The 21,622-nt window shown below is 34.4% G+C and overlaps 1 protein-coding gene across 2 annotated transcripts in view; it reads right to left on the bottom strand.

Moving 5' to 3' along the window:
* Pdcd6ip (programmed cell death 6 interacting protein) overlaps positions 1-21,622 on the bottom strand; it is a 74,801-nt gene that overhangs the window by 46,200 nt on the left and 6,979 nt on the right. The window contains exons 2-7 of one of the 2 annotated variants that reach the window (XM_046436598.2): positions 15,121-15,175; positions 13,340-13,409; positions 5,029-5,156; positions 3,536-3,689; positions 2,364-2,464; positions 6-137 (exon numbers count right to left, since the gene is read on the bottom strand). In XM_046436598.2, the coding sequence (XP_046292554.1) occupies positions 6-137; positions 2,364-2,464; positions 3,536-3,689; positions 5,029-5,156; positions 13,340-13,409; positions 15,121-15,175 (640 nt within the window). The remainder of the gene's footprint in view (positions 1-5; positions 138-2,363; positions 2,465-3,535; positions 3,690-5,028; positions 5,157-13,339; positions 13,410-15,120; positions 15,176-21,622) is intronic. The other variant, XM_046436599.2, reaches the window with a different exon arrangement.

Genomic DNA, 21,622 nt, shown 5'->3' with positions numbered 1-21,622 from the left:
CTCACCTGTAACCTTGCAATCTCTTCCCCAAATTTCTTCTGCTGTTTAGCCAAGATAGACTGGTGGTACTCAGCGTTGGCCTGCATGATACAGTGTTTTGCAGCCAAGACAGGGAACACCTCCTGGAAATAAAAATACTGACCAGGGGAAAGTCCAACCAAACAAACCATCACAGACAACACGGGATGCAGGAAGAAAAAGGAAAAGGAGACAGAAATTAGCATCACCCCATTAATGGTTTAGAGACAGGTTAGTCATGAGGTATAAACAGAGAAGACCACATGAATTTGCAAGGACTGAAGGCTATAAATTCAATTTTTTTCTTCCAATTAAAATTACTGTTGGTTCTTTATTTTAAGTGTTAACCAAAGCCAATTTAGGTTTTTACAATTCTCTTTGAGCCATGAAGTCAGCATTGTGTTTACAAGGAAGAAAGGAGAGCATGCATTAGAAAAAGAAGTAGAATGTATAGTCACAGAAGAATACCAAGCACAGGGCTTTAGAAGCTTTATTATAAGCCCTTACCCAGCCCTTGGAGTTGACTAAATCACCATTACTCACATATACTAATGAAACTGTTCTATAGCTGACTGTTTCATCATGTTTAAAAGACAAAAGACAGTAAAGTAAGTTCTCACTTAAATTCATATGCTAAGAGACTTCTTAATAGATTATTTTAGACATATAAAATGATTTAGTGGTACACAAACACTAACATATCAGTACCATATAAAAAACACATCACAGACATACAAATACACTAAGTTAATGACTAATGATAAAATGGTGTTACTTTGCCCTTGTTTTTAAAGTAATTCCAGTCAAAATCAATTTTAAAAAATCTAAAGACATGACCCAGAAAAGCCATAATATTGGTAGAGGCTCCTCTAAACAACCAAATCCTAACTTGCAATTTCATTGCTTTTAGGAAGTACATGATATAAAAAAATCCAAGAAATATACTAGACAATCACTGTCTAGACAAAAATATAAGAGAATCAAAAACTGAATTACTACCTTGAATGTTTTCCTGTCTCCCAGTGAATAATTTCCTAGCTTCCTGGATCACTACTTGCAGATATTCCAGTTTTATAACTAGAATATGAAAATACCTTATGAGCTTTATTAGAAAAAGTAAAAATTAAAGACATCTAAATCTCAAACTGTATTCATGCCAGTCAGTACTCAAGGTAAGGCTGGAGTAAAACTTGGTACTTAAACGGGAGATTTTCAAGGAATACCAGGAATGCTGCAGAAGTAGTTTCCAAGTCTTTGTAGGTGACATTCTTCTCTCCGTGACAGGACTGAACTAATGGCCCAACAGGATGTAACGGTACACTGTGCAGCTGAACATGAGGTCTTTCAGATGAAAAAAAGGTGAGAGGAGATCCCAATTCTCTTTTAAGAGTTAATCTACTAATACCCAAGAGTCCTGGGCAAATTTCTACTAGGCTCTTGGTGTATTTTAAATTCCCAGGAATATTCATCTTAATTCCTTATTACTTGTTTTCTGACTATTGGGTACTGTTGATACACTTATGTGAATTTTAAGCTTACCCCAAAGCTCTCTAATATAATTTACTAAGATTCTGAATATGACTTAAAAATTCATTAACAAATATCATCTGCTACCACAGAGATGAAACTAATCCTTGAATATTTATGAAGTAGTTGAAACATAATTCACTCAATTTTAAAGTTTTCTTTTTTAACTATTCCAACACTTTGTTATCAGCTTTATCATTTACAAATGATCATCTCTGAATAGTCTTTTAAATTGCCATTTCAAAAAAGTTTACATTAAAACATAATACTTCCTGTGTTATGTGGTTTAGATGGTTGCTTTTCTTTAGCTGTCCATTAGCAGCCCAATTTTCTATACCTGCTGGCAAAACTTAATTCTAATCAAAGTATCAGATGAATTTGTTATGTTTTCTTTTCCTTTTTTCCTTTATGTCTGTTTTTGCGCTTTAAGACTCATCTCTAAGAAAACAGGACAATAATTAAAAATGTGAATAATCAACATGCTCAAGTATTCATGCTAGCACCAAATTACCAATGATTCATAATGACACAATGCCTTGAGTTGATAAAAATCACTGAAGATAGATGGTCAAAGTTTTCCAGAAAGAGTTTTAGCTTGGAAAAACAAGTTTAGTAAATAAAGACAAAGGCACCCCCTAAATACAAAATTATTCATGCATCTTAAATTAAAAAAAAAAAAATTTCTATAAATACAGTCTTCAAATGCTCCTATTAAAATTTCTCATTTCTTTATAATCTGTAATTTTCAACTTGCTGCTTGTACACAAAATTATTTCCACATGCAAAATAACCAAGTGATTATAAAAACAGTAACTGACCTTAGGGAGAGTATCTTTGTACTGACACTGTTTGAAAGCATCACCAAAATAATCTGCAGCCTGATTAGCCAATTTAGCTATGATGGCATCTTTCATTTTATCTGGAATAAAATATTAAACTGACAGTTATAATTACAATAAATGAGAGAATCTAATAGATGACTCAGTGCCTAGTTTATACATATATATATATATACATATATATATATCCTCAGTGATGAAATTACGTCTTCTGCATGAAACTTAATTATTCTACAGGCAAATCCAAAGACTAAAAACAGTTTAATGATTGCCAACAACTGGAACAAAGGGAAAAAGAAGTGTTCCTTTTTTGGGTGATAATAATCTAAAGTAAAATAGTGTCAAAGTTTCAATAATCTTTGAATATACTAAAAAACAATGAACTATAAAGCTCAAAAGGGTGAGTTTGGAATATATGAATTCTATCTCAGAATAAGCTTTTACTTAAAAAGAAAATTATTCTAGTTCATATCTCTTCCACATGATAATTGCTCTCATTTTCAATTTCTCTACACTTAAATATTGAACCAATCTCTCATACCAAATACATATGTCTTACAAGAATTATTCTTATTCTTTTATTCACAAAGGACTTTGCCTAGATGGCTTTTTCTGGTCACTTAAGTCTAATTTAAACAGGACCTCCTCAAAGACACCCTTCTTGATGAAGAGATCTAAAATTAGCATGACTTGCCTTACGTCCCTATCACAGAGTCAGGCCACGTGCCACTATCACATCATCCACTCTTATTTCCTCCAAAATTACCTTGACTACTTAATTTCTTATTATCTCCCCGCACACTAAAATGTAAGATTCTTACAAAAAGAAGCCTTATTTGTCTGCTAATAATCTAGAGATTAGGACAATGATGGCACACAACAAGTACCCAAAAAACATTTGAATGTTTGACATATTACAAATAAACATATGTATTACTCCAAAATTCAGTGTTTTAAAATAATAGCCTTCAAACGCAGCCTACAACTCTTGTAGTAAAGGTTCAAAAGAGGAAGAGATGAAAATTTTAATAATCCATGCACCAAGTTCAATAAAAGAAAGCCTATACAGAACATCTTCTATCACCTTATAAATTTAAAAGCCTATCACTTCTTTTCACATGCCAACAAAATGAAAGAAAATTTGCAATTACCTCTTGTAGCTTTTAAAAAAAAAACTTCTTGGGCTTGTGCCAGCATAATAAGGCTGAGGGTCCCAACAGTATCTGGAGATATGTCCACGGTGGGCTCTCGATTTAAGGCAGATAAAACCGTCTCTTTAATATGTAAAAAGGCACCACTAGCAAACTAGATAGGGAAGGAAAATAAATTTCTTTCAAACCCATAGGAAATCAACAAGATGTAATTTTCTACTGTGATACACAAAACATATTCCAAATGTTAACTCAGTGAACAGTTACTATACTGTGCAAGACTAATCTAAAACTTCTGACTCAAAGACAATACAGATGTATTTCCAAAACTCTAGAGTAACAAATAATTTAACAAAAAATAAAAGTAAATTCCAAGGAAAAAAATAAATTACTGACAAAAACTGATTAGGCTTACTTTTAGATATAGTTCTTTGAAACAACCTAAGAAAAGAGGGAGGGACTATAACATTATTAAAGTGTTTCAGCAATGTAATGCTCTTCTCTTGGTCCCAAATTCACCTTTCAAGTAAGACCAGCACGTATGTCTAGTCCTATAAGGAATAGCTTTACTATCCACTCTCAATCATCTTTGTTTGGCCTTCAGAGCTCCCTAGTGAGGTGTTCCCCTTTTAAATTTTTATCCTGATTCTATCTTGTTGAGGTTGATACTAAAATAACTTTGCTTTTACAAAATAAATTATATTGAGAAAAAGAAACCAGTCAGTCTAGAATTTAAAGGTAAGTTAGATATGTAGGCTTCCCAAAGATAACTCAAAATTAACTGTATTAAAATGAATATCACATTATAGTTAGTCATAAAATATTATAAAAATTGAATATCTTCAAGGATTAATCAGCTGGCCTTATTTAGTAAACCAAGAGAATCACATTCTATCATACCCAGATGAGGAACTAGAGGTCTAGAATGGTGAAAGAGCTCTCCTACAGGCACATAATGGCTTCTGGCTAGCAAGTGGCCTAGACAAGGAGCTAAGTTCTTTTTCCATCATTGATTATAACCTAAAATATAGGTATAACCATTCCATGTCTGACCACATTTAAATATAACCTCTCCACAAGTCTCAGAATTAAACTTCTATTTTCTTGCCAAAATCTTATTATCATGACACCAGTGAAAATGTAGGTGTTTCACTCTAAGAAAACATACAAAACTAATATACAAATGTTTTAAATGAAGTCACTTGTTTAATGGATTTCACTCCATACACTTAATCATTTCTGTTCAGTCAATATTTACTGAGCCTCTATTACGTGCCAGGCACTGTGCTAGGTCCTGGGTATACAATAGTGGGGAAAAATAAAACTGGTCTATAATGTTTTAACTAAGAATTTCAATAACAAGAATCAAATCATGTAAAAAGTGCAGTACTTTTCAAGAAAACACCTGTTTACAAAGAAGCATCTATAAATTTAAATGTAAATTATTTTCAATTTAATGCAACTTTTATGTAGTTAACTACTTTTCTGCATACCTGGTAATGCTTAGCAGCGATTTTCAATCCTTCATCATTATCCAGGTTCTGTTCTGCTGCAATCTGGCTAGCTAAGGCTGCACAATTGAACAACACACAGCTCTTTTCATATCCTAAGCTTGCAAGAGCTGTAAAAAATTAAGAAAGAAAAATGTATCAGTTTTTTTTTTTTCTAAAGGAAATTAATGTTTCAAAGCAAAATACTATTACCTCTATTGTAGCTCTCACAAGAAAAAAATTCCATACCTGTTTTCTAACCTATTTCAAGCTGACCTGCTAAGCACTTATTTCCACAAAAATACGCCCATCATCAAAAACTCAAAAGGTGGGCTGGGGTTGTGGCTCAGAGGTAGAGTCTAGCATGCATGAGGCATGGGTTCGATCCTCAGCACCACATAAAAATAAAATAAAGGGGTTGTGTCTACCTACAACTAAAAAATAAATATAAAAAAAATCAAAAGATCAATAAATTATTCTTTCCTTCCTTTTACTTCCACATTTTTATTATAGTCAGGTTCAAAATGTAAGAATCATTCTCGATGTTAATTCTCACCTAACTTTTTAAATCCAAACAGATTCTTCCATTTTTCCATCCTCTCACAAAATTATATCCTCCCACCACATTTAAACCAGTTCTTCATTACTACAAAGTGGAGTCAATGCAAGCACCTCCCAGCTGGCCTTCCATTCCTCACTCTTTCATGTCAATACATTTCTCAGAGAGTTAGCAGATTCCTTTGGCTGAAATACAACTCTGATCAAGAACCCATATACCTCCTATCCATTAGCATAGCTGCTATTTGAAAAAAAGAAAAGAAAGAAAGAAAATAACAAGTGTTGCGGGTACAGAAATTGGAACTCCTGTACACTGCTGGTGGGAATGCAAAATGCTGTAACTACTGTGAAAAACAGTATGGTGGAACCTCAAAAAATTAAAGCCAGACAGATTAAAGCATGCCTGTAATCCCAGCTATTCAGAAATCTGAGGCAGGAGGATGATCACAAAATGAAAGTCAACCTTGGCAATTTAGTAAAACCCGTCTCAAAATGAAAAGTAAAAATTGTTGAGGATGTAGCTCAGTGGTAAAATACCCCTAGGTTCAATTGTAAATACCAGAAAAAGAAAAAAATAATCTTAATAGAACTACCATATGATCCAGAAATTCCATTTTTAGGTACATGCTCAAAAGAACTGAAAGCAGAGTCTCAAACACATATTTGCACACCCTTGTTCATAGTCAAAAGGTAAAAGAAACCCAAGTGAACACTGACTGACAAATGAACAAAATGCAGTATACACATGCAATTAAATATTATTCCTTTAAAATAAGGAAATCAAATACCACAAAATGGATGACTCTGGAAGACACTATATTATGCTAAGTAAAATCAGTCATTCACAAAAAGACAAATATTGTACAACTCCACTTATATGAAGTTCTCAGAGTAGTCAATGCACAGAAACAGAAAGTAGATGTAGTTACCAGGGAGGGGATAGGAAGCTGTTGTTTAAATGTGTGCAGCATTTCAGATTTGCAAGATAAAAAGGTTCTGAAGATCTGTTTCACAACAATGTGGCTATACCTAACACTACTGAACTGGACACTTAATGATCAGCATAATAAATTTCATTTAATTTTACTTTTATAAGGTACCTACAGTACTAAAATACAAAGGAAGAAAGCAGAATAGTGATTACCAGGGGCTAGTAGGGAGGGAAGAATGGGAATTTATTATTTAATGGGTACAGAGTTTCAGTTTATAAGATGAAAAAGTTCTAGAAACAGGTGGTGGTAATAGTGCAAAATAATGCGAATATCCTTAATATAACTTAACTACACCTATTTAAATGGTTTAGATGGTACATTATGTGTATTTTATCATAATTAAAAATAATTTTCAGAAAAAGAATCTGCAATAGCTCTCTATGACCTGTAGAATTCATTAACAGCATACTTAAGGTCTTGCATCACATGCCAGGCATTGACTGCCAGGCAAAATAATCAGAAAGCGTCTTACAAAAATCACTAGACAAACCATCTAGAAGAACCCAAACAAACAACACTACAGTTGTTTTTTTATGCTACAGAGTGTTGTCATAAAGTAAATCAGTAAATCCCTTCTTGTTACAATCTCTTAGTAACCTCTCATTTAATAATGGCCAGTTTTCAACTTGATTCCAAACCAATTCTATCCTCCTCACTGAAAAATTTGGCAGTCATACATACCAACTACTCCAACGTACTTTCATAAATACGTACATGAAAAATCTAGTGTAACGTGACTATAGAATCATATGAAAACCTACAGAGAAACAGAAGATTAAAGTAACTGAAAAACTGAGCCCAGCATAAACAAAGATAATTCTAGTAATAAAAGGTAATATTCCAAAGACTGCAATTAACATCCTTAAAGAGTTCCAAAGAACAGTATTTCCATAGAACAAGATTTTTTTTTTTGGTACCTGGGATTGAACCCAGGGATGTGTAACCACTGAGCCACATCCTCAGCCCTTTTATATATATATAATATAGAGACAGGGTCCCCTCAAGTTCCTTAGGGCCTCACTAAGTTGCTGAGGCTGGTTTTGAATTTGCAATCCTCCTACCTCAGCCTCCTAAGCTGCTGGGATTAGAGGTGTGCACCACAGTGGCAAGATCTTATTTTTTAAAAGTCAGTGGCTAATAAAAGGTGCCTCAAAATTAAAAACTTGATTACTTAAATGTTTTCAAAAGTATTAGAAAGTAATATCTGGTGAGTTTCCAAAAAAGTAGAAAATTAAAGAAATTAAGAATATAAGAATTATGAGTGAATAACTCAAATAACCAACACACAATTAATAAAGCATTCCAAAGAGAAAAGTGGGTGAATAAAAGGGAAAATGATCAAAGAAAATTTCCCAGAGCTTAAGAAAAATACTAGTATTTCAACTAAAAGAGCCAACGATAAGTGCCACACTCAAAACTTTAATGAGATTCTAAACACAAAGAACAAAAGGAAAACTGTAAAAATCTTCCCAAAAGAAAAGAAACAGACCACCTACAAAACTTTTCAACAACAACTCTGGATAACAAAAAGCAAGGAACAATGCCTTCAAGTTCTAAAGAAATATAACTTGGGGGGATAGTAGAGGATAGGAAAGGCAGCAGAATACAACAGACACTAGTATGGCAATATGTAAATCAATGGTTGTGTAACTGATGTGATTCTGCAATCTGTATACGGGGTAAAAATGGGAGTTCATAACCCACTTGAATCAAAGTGTGAAATATGATATATCAAGAACTATGTAATGTTTTGAACAACCAACAATAAAAATTTTTTAAAAAGACAAAAAGAAAAAGAAATATAACTTAAATTAATTTGACTACTATATATTGTGCTCAGTATGGGTAGAAAGGAGAGAACAAGGAACAACTTGGTAAAGCAAAGACATAAAAAAGGTAAAAAAGAGCAAACTCATGCTATAAAACCTTTAGCTTTTACTGAGTGAGGTGAAAGGTTGACAGTTTCTAACAGAATCACTCAGCCCACATGTGGGAAATAGACCACAGGGATTCAACAGACTGGAGAATAGATGCTGTAGCAAAATGAGAGCTGACGGAGGCTCAGGCCAGAACGGCAACAATAATAGTGAGAAGGGTGGGCTGGGGCTCAGAGGAAGAACGCTTGCCTAGCATGTGAGGCACTAGGTTCGATCCTCAGCACAACAGAAATATAAAATAAAAGGTACTGTGTCCACCTACAACTAAAAAATAAATAAATAAATATTTGGGGGGAAAAAAGATGGTAGGTAAGAAGTGACTGGAATTTGAATATACTTTAAAGTAAAATCTGAGCCTTTCCTGATGAATCAATTAGATGTGAAGAATGAAGCGAAACACAGTCAAAGATGACTTCTTTTTACCTAAGCGTCTAAGTGCCAGAATTTCAAACCAAATTCATGTAATGACAGAATATAGACATTTTCCAGAAGAGATTCAGAAAGTTGACCTTTTCTTGGAAAGTTACTTAGGAATATATCCAAGCAAAAGAGGAAGACATAATATGCAGAAAACAATGGTTTTAACCTAGGGGAGCAGTGACAGTTCAGGAAGACAACTATGCAATATCTTCGGAGAACCAACTGTCCAAATTCAAGCAAGAAAACACAAAAGGCCATGAAAAGAATCTCTTAAGAAAAGGGAACTCTGGAGAAATACGAAAAAGCATTAGGACATTTTGGAAAATTTGGGGAATATGATAAAAGCATAGAATGTGTGGCAGTGGAAGAGCAATTAAAACCTCTAAAACACACACACACACACACACACACAAAGCAGCTGAGCAAGAGGGCGCACACCTGTTAATCTCAGCCACACTGGATCCTCCTACAAGGCAGGAGGATCACCAAGTTCAAGAACAGCTCTGCAACTTAGCAAGACCCTGTCTCAAAACAAAAAATAAGAAGAGAGATGTAACTCAGTGGTTAAGTCACCCTTAGGTTCCGTGTGTGTGTGTGTGTGTGTGTGTGTGTGTGTGTCTGAGAGAGAGAGAGAGAAAGAGAGAGTGAGAGTGTCACACAGAGCAATAAAAGAAAGTCATGATTTAAATAAAAAGCAACTGGTTGGTCTACTATGTGACAGAAAATCGGAGGGCTTCAAAAATAAATGAAATATGTTCCAAGCAAAAGATAAAAATAAACTATTTATATAGATATATATGCCAGTCTACTACATTCCCATATTATCCCAGGCTGAATTCTTTTTTTTTTTTTTTTAACAATTTCTCATGTCTGAGAGATTTTGAGAACTTTTTGGTTCTTATAATTATATTTATATTATAATTATATTTTCCTTTATGATTTCTTCTATCACATCTAAACTTAAACCAGGTATTCTTGTAAATATTTAGCACTTCTTTCTTCAAAGAGCAATTTTTTTCTTAATATTCAACTCTTATTTTTCATGTAATTGCTCCTTTTTCACTAAGTTTTTCAAAATGGGTAACTTACCTATAAATATTCTAACATTTAAACAATTGTTTAAAATAAATTTAAAACCCCACCTCCTAGAGTTAACCAGTTAATTTTAAAGTATTTTCACAAACAGGTACACATACGTTCACATGGAACTTTTCACAAACTGGATACTACACCATACTTGAATTGCCTGGAATGCACAAGTCCAAAGAGAAGGAATCACACTGGATTCTTTTTTTTTTTTTTTTTTTTTTAAGAAAGAGTGAGAGAGAGTGAGAAAGAGGGAGAGAGAGAGAAAGAATTTTAATATTTATTTTTTAGTATTTGGCGGACACAACATCTTTGTCTGTATGTGGTGCTGAGGATCGAACCTGGGCCGCACGCATGCCAGGCGAGCGCACTACCGCTTGAGCCACATCCCCAGCCCCACACACTGGATTCTATATGAAGTATGATCCAAGCAGCCCAACTCAGAGGATTCAAGGCTGTGCAAAGCACCAACTCTGATCTGTAACAGGCTTTTTATTTAATATTCCATGGCTTTAAATGTCAACAAATATATACATTTGCATTATTGTGTTCAGTCTTCTAAAACTGCACAATGTTTTTTAATACTTTTAGTTGTAGATGGACACAATAACTTTATTTATTTTCTTATGCGGTGCTGAGGATCAAACCCAGTAATCAAACCCACACATTAGGCAAGCACTCTACCACTGAGCTACAACCCCAGTCCTAAAATTGTGCAAGATTTTAATAATAGGTAACAAGACATTACTGAAAGACACTTAATTTTCAATTCTTGCCACTAGAAATGCCTTAATTAACCACTTCCTGCTTTATTTATGCTCTTATTTTTTTTGCTTTTCACTTCTAGGAATTTGATTCATCACTCAACTTATCTTACTCAAGAATCTCCTAGTCTCCTGTCATCTGCTCTTATTCTCAGTCTAACAATTTGCGTAAATCACAACAGCACTAAAATTTCTTTTCTTCACTTTGCCTCCCTTACGGTATAATGCTCCCTTGGTCCCTAGATCTTTCCTTCAACTTTTCATAACTGAGCAACTCATATTTGCTGTATTCACTTCCTCACCTCTTATCCACCTCTCAAATTGACGCAATTTGGCTTTCTTTAGCATGCTTCTAGTAAAACCTTTCTCTCTGCCAAATTCAGTAACTTCTCCAACCCCGCTTACTTCTGCCACAATAACTTAATGCTTCAACCTTGATGATCATCAGAGTCACCTCAAGATACATTCAAAAACTCTAAATCCAGTGCACCAACTTAAAATCTCCTATCACATCCGTCAATCTGTATCTTCATCTTTCAAGATATCCTTGTTTCTTTAACATTCCCCAGCAATTCTAATATGCAATCAGGTTTGGGAACAACTGAACTACTTCACCTTTGAAATGCTTCCAGAATTCCCTTTCTTGTCTCTATTCTTTACTGGTTCCTCCAATATCTGAAAGCTTTTTCTCAACCTCATTCCCAGAACCTCTTCCTTTATTTCCCTGAAGATCAAATTCTTTAGCTCTGGCTTTCATACTTTTCTATTATCTGCCAGAGGGGATAAATTATTAGCACCTAATGACAACTGTTCCCAAATCTACATCTCTTTTGAGCTTTAAATCTATTGTTTACAAATGCAAGAGAAATTTCTACCCAGAAATAACAGAAAATTCAAATCCAACCTGTCTAATAAAGGGAATAAATACCAATATGTGAAACCAAATTATAAATCTCAGCATCAACCCAATAAGACTTTAGAAAGTCAATCTTTGTAATTACTAAACTGGCAATAATAGTGCTTTTAATCACTGAGCTACTGGGGAATTCAGTAAGATAATAAAGTAAGCCCCTCCAACAATGCCTGGGTATAGTAAATGCTCAATAAACATGAGCTATTAATATACAATAGGGGAGGGCTGGGAGTGTGGCTCAGTGGTAGAGCACTTGCCTAGCATGTGTGAGGCACTTGGTTCTATCCTCAGCACCACATAAAAAATAAATAAAATTAAGTTATTAAAATATACATATGAATGTAAACAACACATAATATATACAATACATAATAATACATACATATATAAATACATAAACAATAGGGTAAAGTACCACCAATTCAGGACTATAATGTTTACAATTCTTCATAATTTATTTTCCAATATTCTCATCCTTCATAATCCCCAATTCACCTTATGGTTTTGAGCAATAGCCTTAATTATTACAGTATGTACTACATATAATATATATTATTTTACATATTTCCATCTCCTCACCTATATAAGTATATGCCTTATAGATACCTTACATTAAGATAGTTATATAATATACAATATGTAAATATATGAGCGTATATAATAATATCTTTTAAGATACTTAGTATTTACTATATCTGATACAATGAGTATATACCAAAGAACTTCTAAATACATATGCCATGTTAGGTTATAAATATCATTTTCTGGGGATGAAGCTAAAGATATAGCTCAGTGGTACAAAATATATATAAACATTATGTGATGTGTGCATGTATCGTGTTATATTTTTTATTACTCATTGCAGCTAATATTTATTGAGCACTGTCCCAAGGCTCTGCATGTTTTCATTCTTTTAAGCCACATAAGAACTCAATGAGATAAATAATATTAGCCTCACTTCACTGATGAGGAAATTAAGACACAGAGACAAAACCTTGCCTGAGCTGGCAGATCAAAAAGCCTTCACCTTCTGACCTTTGGTTATGATGTTGTACTTGTAATACTATTTTTTACCTGGAAAAACAAATTCATCCTTTAGGATCTAATTTAAACATTGTTGCTTTAAATAGGTAAAATTAACTTCTTCCTCATCTATGGTCCCAATTTGTACACAGGATGATAAACAGTCATTTCTCATTTAACAACAGGATACATTCTGAAAAATGACTCATTAAATGATTTCACTGTTGTATGAGCATCATACTTACACCCACTAAGACAGCTACAACATCACTAGGTGGCATAATCTTATGGGACTACCATCACACATACAGTCTTTCATGGACAAAAACATCACTATGCAATATACATTATATATTGGTAGTACATACAGAATGACCAACTATCTTCCCAATCAGACTGAATACAACTATCTTATTCATTTTCATAACTAGGACAGTGCCTGGCAAGGCAAAGGCTCTACAAATATTATGAAATTGCACTTAAAGTTGAAGTTTAGAAGAAAATGACATGTAAAAAACTTTAGTATTTAACAAAGAGTCATTAGGAGACAATTTTAAAAGTCTAAAACAATACAAAAATGTTTAGGACAAGTTTCCTATCATTTCTATTAAAACTACATACCCAATTTTACAGATCCTCCAAAAAGTGAACCTTTATCGAAAGCATCCTTCCAGGTAAATGTTAAACAGATCTGGACAGAATGGGAAAAGACAGAAAATTATTTTGTCATCATGGATTTCATTAAATATTAAGTCTCTTTCTTTGGTACCAGAGATTGAACCCAGAGGCACTTAACCACTGAGCCACATTCCCAGTCCTTTTTAGTTTTGGGGACAGGGTCTAAGTTGCTTAGGGCATTGGTAGGTTGCTGAGGTTGGTTTTGAACTTGCAATCCTACTGCCTTAGCCTCCTGAGTTGCTGGAATTAGAGATGTGCACCATCCACCTGGCTCTTAAGTATCTTTTGAAGAAAAATCCACAATGAAGAAAAGGACAAAAGTTCAACCTGTGTAAAACATTATCTCCTTATAACCAACCCAATTTCTTTTCCCCCTCTGGACAATAATTTTCTTTAAAGTAAAGTACTGGCACTAGGTTATTTCAAAATGGTCATTCTATATCAGTAATCATAAACACTATCATTCATCTTCATAAACACACAATGAGTTGACAGAACAAGCACTACATGTTTGTCAAACAAGCAAAGATAAACAAAGGCAATAAAGTAAGTACTACAGGTTTTCCAGAAGATAAAAATAAACACAACTATTACAAAAGTAGGAAAATGGTTTCTCAAGAGGAGGGGATGATATTTTACATTTTGATCTGAGTGGTTGTTAAATAAGCATGCACACTTTGTGAAATTCAAACTATACATATGATTCATCTTCCTCTCTGTAGAATACTACACCTAAAATTTTACTTAGTGGAAAACTACATCTATCTCTGCTTCTAAACTTTTGAAGGTTATAAAGAACTTAGCCTCATTTAAATTATTTATTACAACCTAATAAAAAAGTTAACTCTGGATTAGGTAAACCTTCAAACATACAGAAAAATAAAAAGAATAACATAATGAATTTGCATGTACCCAGCAGCAGCTTTAGCTTTTTACTCTTTTTAGTTCATCTCCTCCCTAACTCTTCCTCCTACCACCACCACCCATTCACACACACTTTTCTTCCTGGAATATTTTAAAACAAAATCTCAATACCTAATTATTTCACCTGTAAAAACTTAAGTACAAGGATGTTAAAGTACTTTTCTTATACTGTTTTAAAACTCAGAAATACCCCAAAGGAACAGGGAATATAGCTCAGTGGTATACCACTTGCCTGGCATATATGCCTGGGTTCAATTCCCAACACCACCAAAAAAAAACAAAAAGTACCACAAAGTTTAAAACTTTTATAAAACTATAAGAAATTACAAACATTTTAAATTTCCAACAACTAGTCTTTAAGAGAAAATAAAGCTGACATGTTTGTAATGTAATATCAATCGTAACAGCCATTGCAACTTTTATATGCAATTGTAATTTGAGCTAATAATTTTTAAGGAACTGAGACCAATACTTTCTGAATTATACAGCTTACTTCTTAGTCCTGTAAAAGGGTAAGGACACAGAATATTAAATCAATCAATAAACAGTTCTTCTTTTTATATAAAATGAACTCCACTGCTCTACATGAGCCTCAGAAGTGACGGGGGAACTACATGAATCAAATTTCAGGAGTCTTGAGAAGCACATACGTTCAGATCAGACAAATCTAAATACTTCTAGTTTATATAAAACCACCTAAGCATAGTAAAGAGGTATCATTGATCTCAATAAAATGATATCATAGGTGGAAGGAAACGGGTAATTTGCCACACAACTTTAAAACAAAATTAATGGCTTACCTGATTTTCAGAAAATGGGAATTTGGGTTCAATGGAACAAATCTGATCATAATATCTAAAAAATAGAGCAAAATTAATAATTAGCGGAGGTAAACATGACATACATTTATATAAACACAAGTGATTTAAAAGTATACAAAAATTCATGTTTATGCCAGGCGTGATGGCTCACACTTGTAATTCTAGCAACTTGGGAGGCTGAGGCAGGAGGATCACAAGCTTGAGACTAGCTTCAGCAACTTAGTGAGACTGTTTCTAAATTTTAAAAAGGAATAGGGATATAGCTCAGTGGTAAAACACCCCTAAGTTTTATCCTCAGTACCACCAAAAAAAAAAAGAAAGAAAGAAAAAGATTCATGCTGACTTTAGTAGCCCACAAATTCAATTCAATCAGCTATTTTAAGGTTCATGAACATCCTCTCAATGTGTAAACCAGGAGCTAAAATATACAAAATGAAAAACTGTGAGAAAAAAACGATACCCACCACCACAGACAATATTTATCAATTACTATTGCCTAGAAATAAACTAACATCTTCCCAAGAAACTATGTATTTTTTATTAAGATACTTAAGTTTATACCCATTGGACAAATTACTGTCTCTGGCAAAGTGATTAAAAATAGGTTTACAAACTCTCAAAATGTTTCAGGTATGTCCATTTCTTTAGGTTATGTCACCACTACCATATAGCTCATTAAAGTTCACACAGCTCATCTCTTTCAGGTAAACTAATCTAGAAGTTTCCTAGACAACTCCCATTTCCTTTCTCATTTTTTCCTAACTATTCCAGCATCCAGAATGATAAATAAACATAAAGCAATCTTCTCCCCTTGACAGAGTGAGCTTTTAGCCAAGAAGTCTGAGGAGAAAGAGAGTTAAACCCAAGCTTTCTAAATGGTCTCTAATCTTTCTTCCTTCATTTATTCTCTTCTATCTTTCCATGCCTTCATGGACACTATCTTTCCAGTGTTTATTTCTGGGGGTGAATTTTCAGGAGGTAAGCAAGTAGGAGAGGCAAGCAACATGTCTAAGACAAAGCTTTTGATTAGCATGGCCACAGTTAGATTACAAACAGGAAAAACTGGGCAATTAAGTAAAAACATTTAAAGATTGGAGCCAGGTTTCTTTCTGTCAGAAAAAAAATTATAAATATGTGAAGAGAGAAGGCTAAAATTAATTCTGTGGGTCTGAACTAGATTGGAGGTACCAACGAGAACTCTTTTTTTTTTTTGGTGGTACTGAGCTACATACCTAGCCCTTTTTATTTTTAGAGTCTAAGTTGCTGAGGCCCTTGCTAAATTAGCTGAGGCTGCCCTCAAACTTGTAATCCTCCTGCCTCAGCAACTGAGTCACTAGGATTACAGGCATGCACCACCATGCCCAGCTGTGAGTTTTTTTTTTTTTTTTGGTTGTACAAAGACAGAATACTTTTATTTTATTTACTTATGTTTATGTGGTGCTCCTGAGGATCCAACTCAGTGCCTCACGCATACTAGGCAAGCACTCTGCCACCAAGCTACAGCCCGGGCCACTTAAACTTATTTTTTAATATCACTGAGATACAAGAACATATAAAAATGTCTATGTATTTCCTAAATATATGTGCTGAGGACCTAGAAGCAATTATACCTCCCAATAGCAATAATCTAGTACCCAAATAATATCCCACATTAAAAGGAGCCACTGCTCATTAAAGAAATAACTGATTACAGAGCAGAGACTGAGAAAATTCAAGAGTCAAAAAACTAAACTTGCTATGCCAAAAAGTGCTGAATTACTCACAAAATGATGGGGACATCTTTCAAAAAACACAATTTTAAGGGACTCCTAATAGTCAAGTTTAGAATAGTTTAAATAAAATAAGTAACAGTAACAAATCATAATCCATTGAAAAAATAAGAAAACTATTCTGAAGTAAATAAATAGATGAATACAGAATAGAGGTCTACCTTACTGAATAATGCCAACTAATAAATCTAGAAAAAATGGTGGAGTTAAGGGGAAAAAAAATCACCATTTGGCATCTTTCAGAGCAATATCTGATTCTGGTAAGATTCATCAATGGATACTAAAAATAATGAAAGTTTCATGAGAAATAGGGTAGCATATAGTCTCAAAGTAGCTCTCTACAAAATACTTATTAATTACAGTATAATCATTAACTGTAAAGTCAATGAACCTGGCAAACACCATCCTATTGAAGTGATAAAAACTAATACTACCATCAAGAGGACACAACATCATCACATATCATCAAGAAATATGACACAATACCCTACTGTGGACATTCTACAAAGCAACAAAACTATATTCTTCAAAAATGTCAAGGTCATGAAAGACAAAACTAAGAAACTATTCCAGATTGAAGGAGACTAAATACCCTAGATTAGCTCCTGTATCTATAAAAAAAAAAAAATGGGAAAATCAGCAAAATGTGAATGAAATTTGTAGTTTAAATGGTAATATTGAACTAGTGCCAATTTCCTGATTTTGAAAGTTCTAAGAGTTATGTTACATAGGATAGTATCCTTGTACTTAGGAAATAAACTTCAAAGTTTTAAGTACTGAAACCCTTTAATGGAATCCCTTATACTTAAAAGTGCATTCAAAGTTTCTGACAAGGTCTTGAATTATCTGCCCATCATGCTTATCATGCCTTATCTCAGGATATTTGCTTCATATTCAAGTCACTAAATCATACACCCTCCTGTCTCAGGACCTTCACACACTTTTTCATCTGTACCTGAAAACGTTCTTCTTCCCATTTCCCACTTTTTCTGTCTAGATTAATGTGCCTTCAAAAGAAGACTTCATGCATTCATTCCATGTATCTAACACTTCTAGGACATGAGAATTCAGCAATAAACATTTTAAAAATCTTTGCCTCTGTGAAAGTTTTAAAGGGAAAGACAAGATAAATGTTAAATATATATACACATACATACATATACGTGTGTGTTTCTATGTGGTATAGTGCTAAGTGCTATGGAGAGATAAAGAGGTAAGAGGGTGTTATGGTTTAGATATTAGGTGTCCCTCAAAAGTGCCTGTGTGAGAAATGCAAGAAAGTTTACGGGTGAATGATTATGAGAGTTTTAAATAATCAATGTATTAATCCCCAGATAGGGATCAACTGGGTGGTAACTGTAGACAGGCAAGTGTGGCTGGAGGAGGTAGGTCCTTGGGGAATGCCTTTGGAGTATTTTGTACTTGTAGAATGGAGCTTATGCTCCTTCTCTCTCTCCTCCAGTCCCTCATTCTCTCCCCCTCCCCCAACCCCCTCCCTCCCTCTCCCTCCTTCTTGGGTGCCAGGATCTGTCCTGAAATGTCTTCTTCCACCACACCCATCTGCTCTGATGTTCTCCCTCATCTAGGGCCCAGAGCAATGGAGCCACGCCACTATGATCTGAAACCATGAGTCCCAAATAAATCTTTCCTCCTATAAAATTGTTCTTGTCAGGTCATTTAGTCACAGCAACAACAACAAAAAAAAAAAAAAAATTGACTAAAACAGAGGTATAAAGTATATGTGATGGAGTGAGGTGAAAAAGCTACTGTTTTAAGAAAGTAGTCATTTGACTACATAACTTTAAAAAAAAAAAAAAAACAGCATGAATAAAGGCCTGAAGAAAGTGATACAGTGAGTCAAGAAAATAAGAAAGTAAGTCTAAGGAAAAGCAAATCCAAGACCCTGGGACAAGAGTGTGCCTGAGAATGTACCTGGCATGATAAAAAGGCCAAGAGGGCCACCATAGAGCAAGGACGGAAGAAAATAATAGATGAACTCAAAAGAAGTAATGATGTTTGGAGTACAACTGTAAAACTTTTAGCTTTTACTATATGCAGTAAGAGGATGAACCATTAGAGGGTTTGGACAAAAGAGTAGCATGATCAAGTTTATTTTCATAAGAGTCACCATGACTATTATGTAGAAATCTGACTGCTAGTACACAAAAGCAGTAGAGAGGTCAGACAGTAAGCTACTGCAGCTACCCAATCAAGAAATGATGCTAAAACATGGCGGTGGCAAAAGTTAATAAAAATCAGTCAATCTAATCCCCTTTTTTTAAATATTTAATTTTTGGTTGTAGATGGACACAATACCTTTATTTAATTTTATATGGTGCTGAGAATTGAACCCAGGGCCTCAGATGTGCTAGGTGAGCACTCTACCTCTGAGCCACAATCCCAGCACCAACCTAATCCCTTTTTAAAACTAGTTCCCACAGACCGGGAATGTGGCCCAATGGTACAACTCTTGCCTAGCATGCAAGAGGCTCTGGGTTCAATTTCCAGCTCCACAAAAACAAAACCAAAATTAATAAATTAGTTCCCCTTCCATTTATAATCTCTTAAACCCTAAACATTTCTTTCATAGATTTATCATAGTTTATATTATTTGTGAGATTATGTTTATGTGGGATTACTATTATATCTTTTCTCTTGAAGAATTCTAAATTCCATGAGAGCAGATGCCAGGTACATTTGCTCAGTTTTGTTGCTAGTCCCAAGGAAATGAATTAATAAAATGCAAAGTCCCTGAAAAAACTAAACCTAGGATTAAGATTCTCTGTTTTGAGAATGAACAAGAGCTACCAAAGTATAAGCCCATAAAAAAAGAATAGCAGGTACCAATGGACTGAGTCAAGAAAGTACCTGCCTGGCAGAGCAAAGAGACCAACATGACTACAGAGTAAGGTCTGGCAAACCTTGTTTTGCCAAAGAAAAAGCAAAATCAATTTTTTTTTTTTTCACTTTAGACAGTATCCGCCCAGTACCTTTTTTACCTATGTTGGGCTACCTCGGATGCTAAGTGTTCTAGGTACACAGCTGTTCAACTGCCATCAGCTAGAGACATTCTCCAAAGGAAAAGTGCCCAGTCTGTTAGAGGGGAACCATGAGGAAAGGAAGGAGTGGCCAACATGATCAGTTTCATTCTCTGCTCCAACAGCACCCAAATTTGAGCATTCTCTTCTCTCCTCCAAGACAGACAGACATTTTAACTTGGCTACCTGACTCAGCTGGCTGGAGGCAAGGTAATTTTCTGAGTTATCAATTCCCAGATTAAGATTCCACTATTCAGGCCTGGGGTTGTGGCTCAGCGGTAGAACGCTCGCCTCGCATGTGCAAGGCCCTGGGATCGATCCTCAGCACCACATAAAAATAAATAAATAAAAGTTATTGTGTACAACTACAACTAAAAAATAAATAATAATAAAAATTCTTAAAAAAAAAGATTCCACTATTCAATGCCAAGCCACTGCCAAACAGAGCACTCAATGTGTGGGTGGCACTACAGCAATGCTTGGTATCACTCAAGGACAGAATGAAGCACAAGCAAACACCCCAGCTAGGTCTATAAGGCTTTCAGTGTTAGACCACTGGAGTGGAACCCAACAAAAGCTGCCTAGCTGGAAAAGCCTTATTTTGCTGACCACTACTATAAAGTAAGCAGGGAAGGAAGTAGCAGAAAATGAAGATATTTGCTCTGCGAAGAAGAGAAGAAAGAGGAAGAAGAAAAAGAAGTAGAAGAAGGAAACAGAAAGGACAGTTATTGGAAATCAACAATGTCTGGCCAGTATGGAGCAAACCCCAACAAAACAAAAGAGATCAACTAAGGCTTTGCAAAAGAAAACAGTGGTTGCTATCTGCGGTTATCACAGGCAAAACACTGCTCCTAGAGAAACAAATACAATAAGCTACTCCTTTGATATAATTCCTCTATATATCAACCCATCATGGTTCAGCCTACATCTCAGGTATCAGAGTCCCTAGAAAGGGAACCCAGAGAAATCTACCACATCCTTTTCCTTATCATTTTAATGGGCTTTTCCCTACCAGCCTAGAATACATATCTCACAAAGTAGACCTAGACTGTAAGTTGTCCCTAAGTAGGAAGGTGGAAAACCAGTATGCTAAGCCAGGAAGGTGACCAAAAAAAAAAAAAAAATATATATATATATATATATATATATATATAAATAAAATATATATATAATTTAAAATGTGATATAAATAATAATAAATAATGCTAAGAATTTTATCTTTATAGAGTTTACTTTAGAAATAATTAAAATTTTTTAAATGTTTATTTTTTAGTTGTAGGTGGACACAATACCTTTATTGTGGTGCAATACTTTTATGTGGTACTTAGGATTGAACCCAGTGCCTCACACAGGCTAAAGACGAGCACTCTACCTCTGAGCCACAACCCCAGCCCCAGAAATAATTTAATTTGAAACACTTATTTAAAATTTAAAAACCTAAACAAATGGTATGATGCCACAATATGCAGAACTCAAGTCTTCAAGTCTTTAAGTCTTGACAACCCTGAGTTTGAATTCCAACTATGAGTTTTAATTCCATTTCTTAGAGGTATGATCATGAACAAGTTAATCAACCTCTCTAAAGCCTTCCTAAAGTAAAGATAATTATCCTCCCTTATATGTGAGGAACAAATAAAATAATACAAATAAAATGCTTGAAATAGTGCCTGGGTA

This window comes from Marmota monax, unplaced genomic scaffold (assembly GCF_021218885.2).
Source record: "Marmota monax isolate L192 unplaced genomic scaffold, Marmota_monax_Labrador192_F-V1.1 WCK01_AAM20220418_F8-fsc00021, whole genome shotgun sequence".
Taxonomy (NCBI): domain Eukaryota; kingdom Metazoa; phylum Chordata; class Mammalia; order Rodentia; family Sciuridae; genus Marmota; species Marmota monax.
Note: the sequence above shows the minus strand (reverse complement) of the source record. Positions and strands in the feature narration are given on the sequence as shown.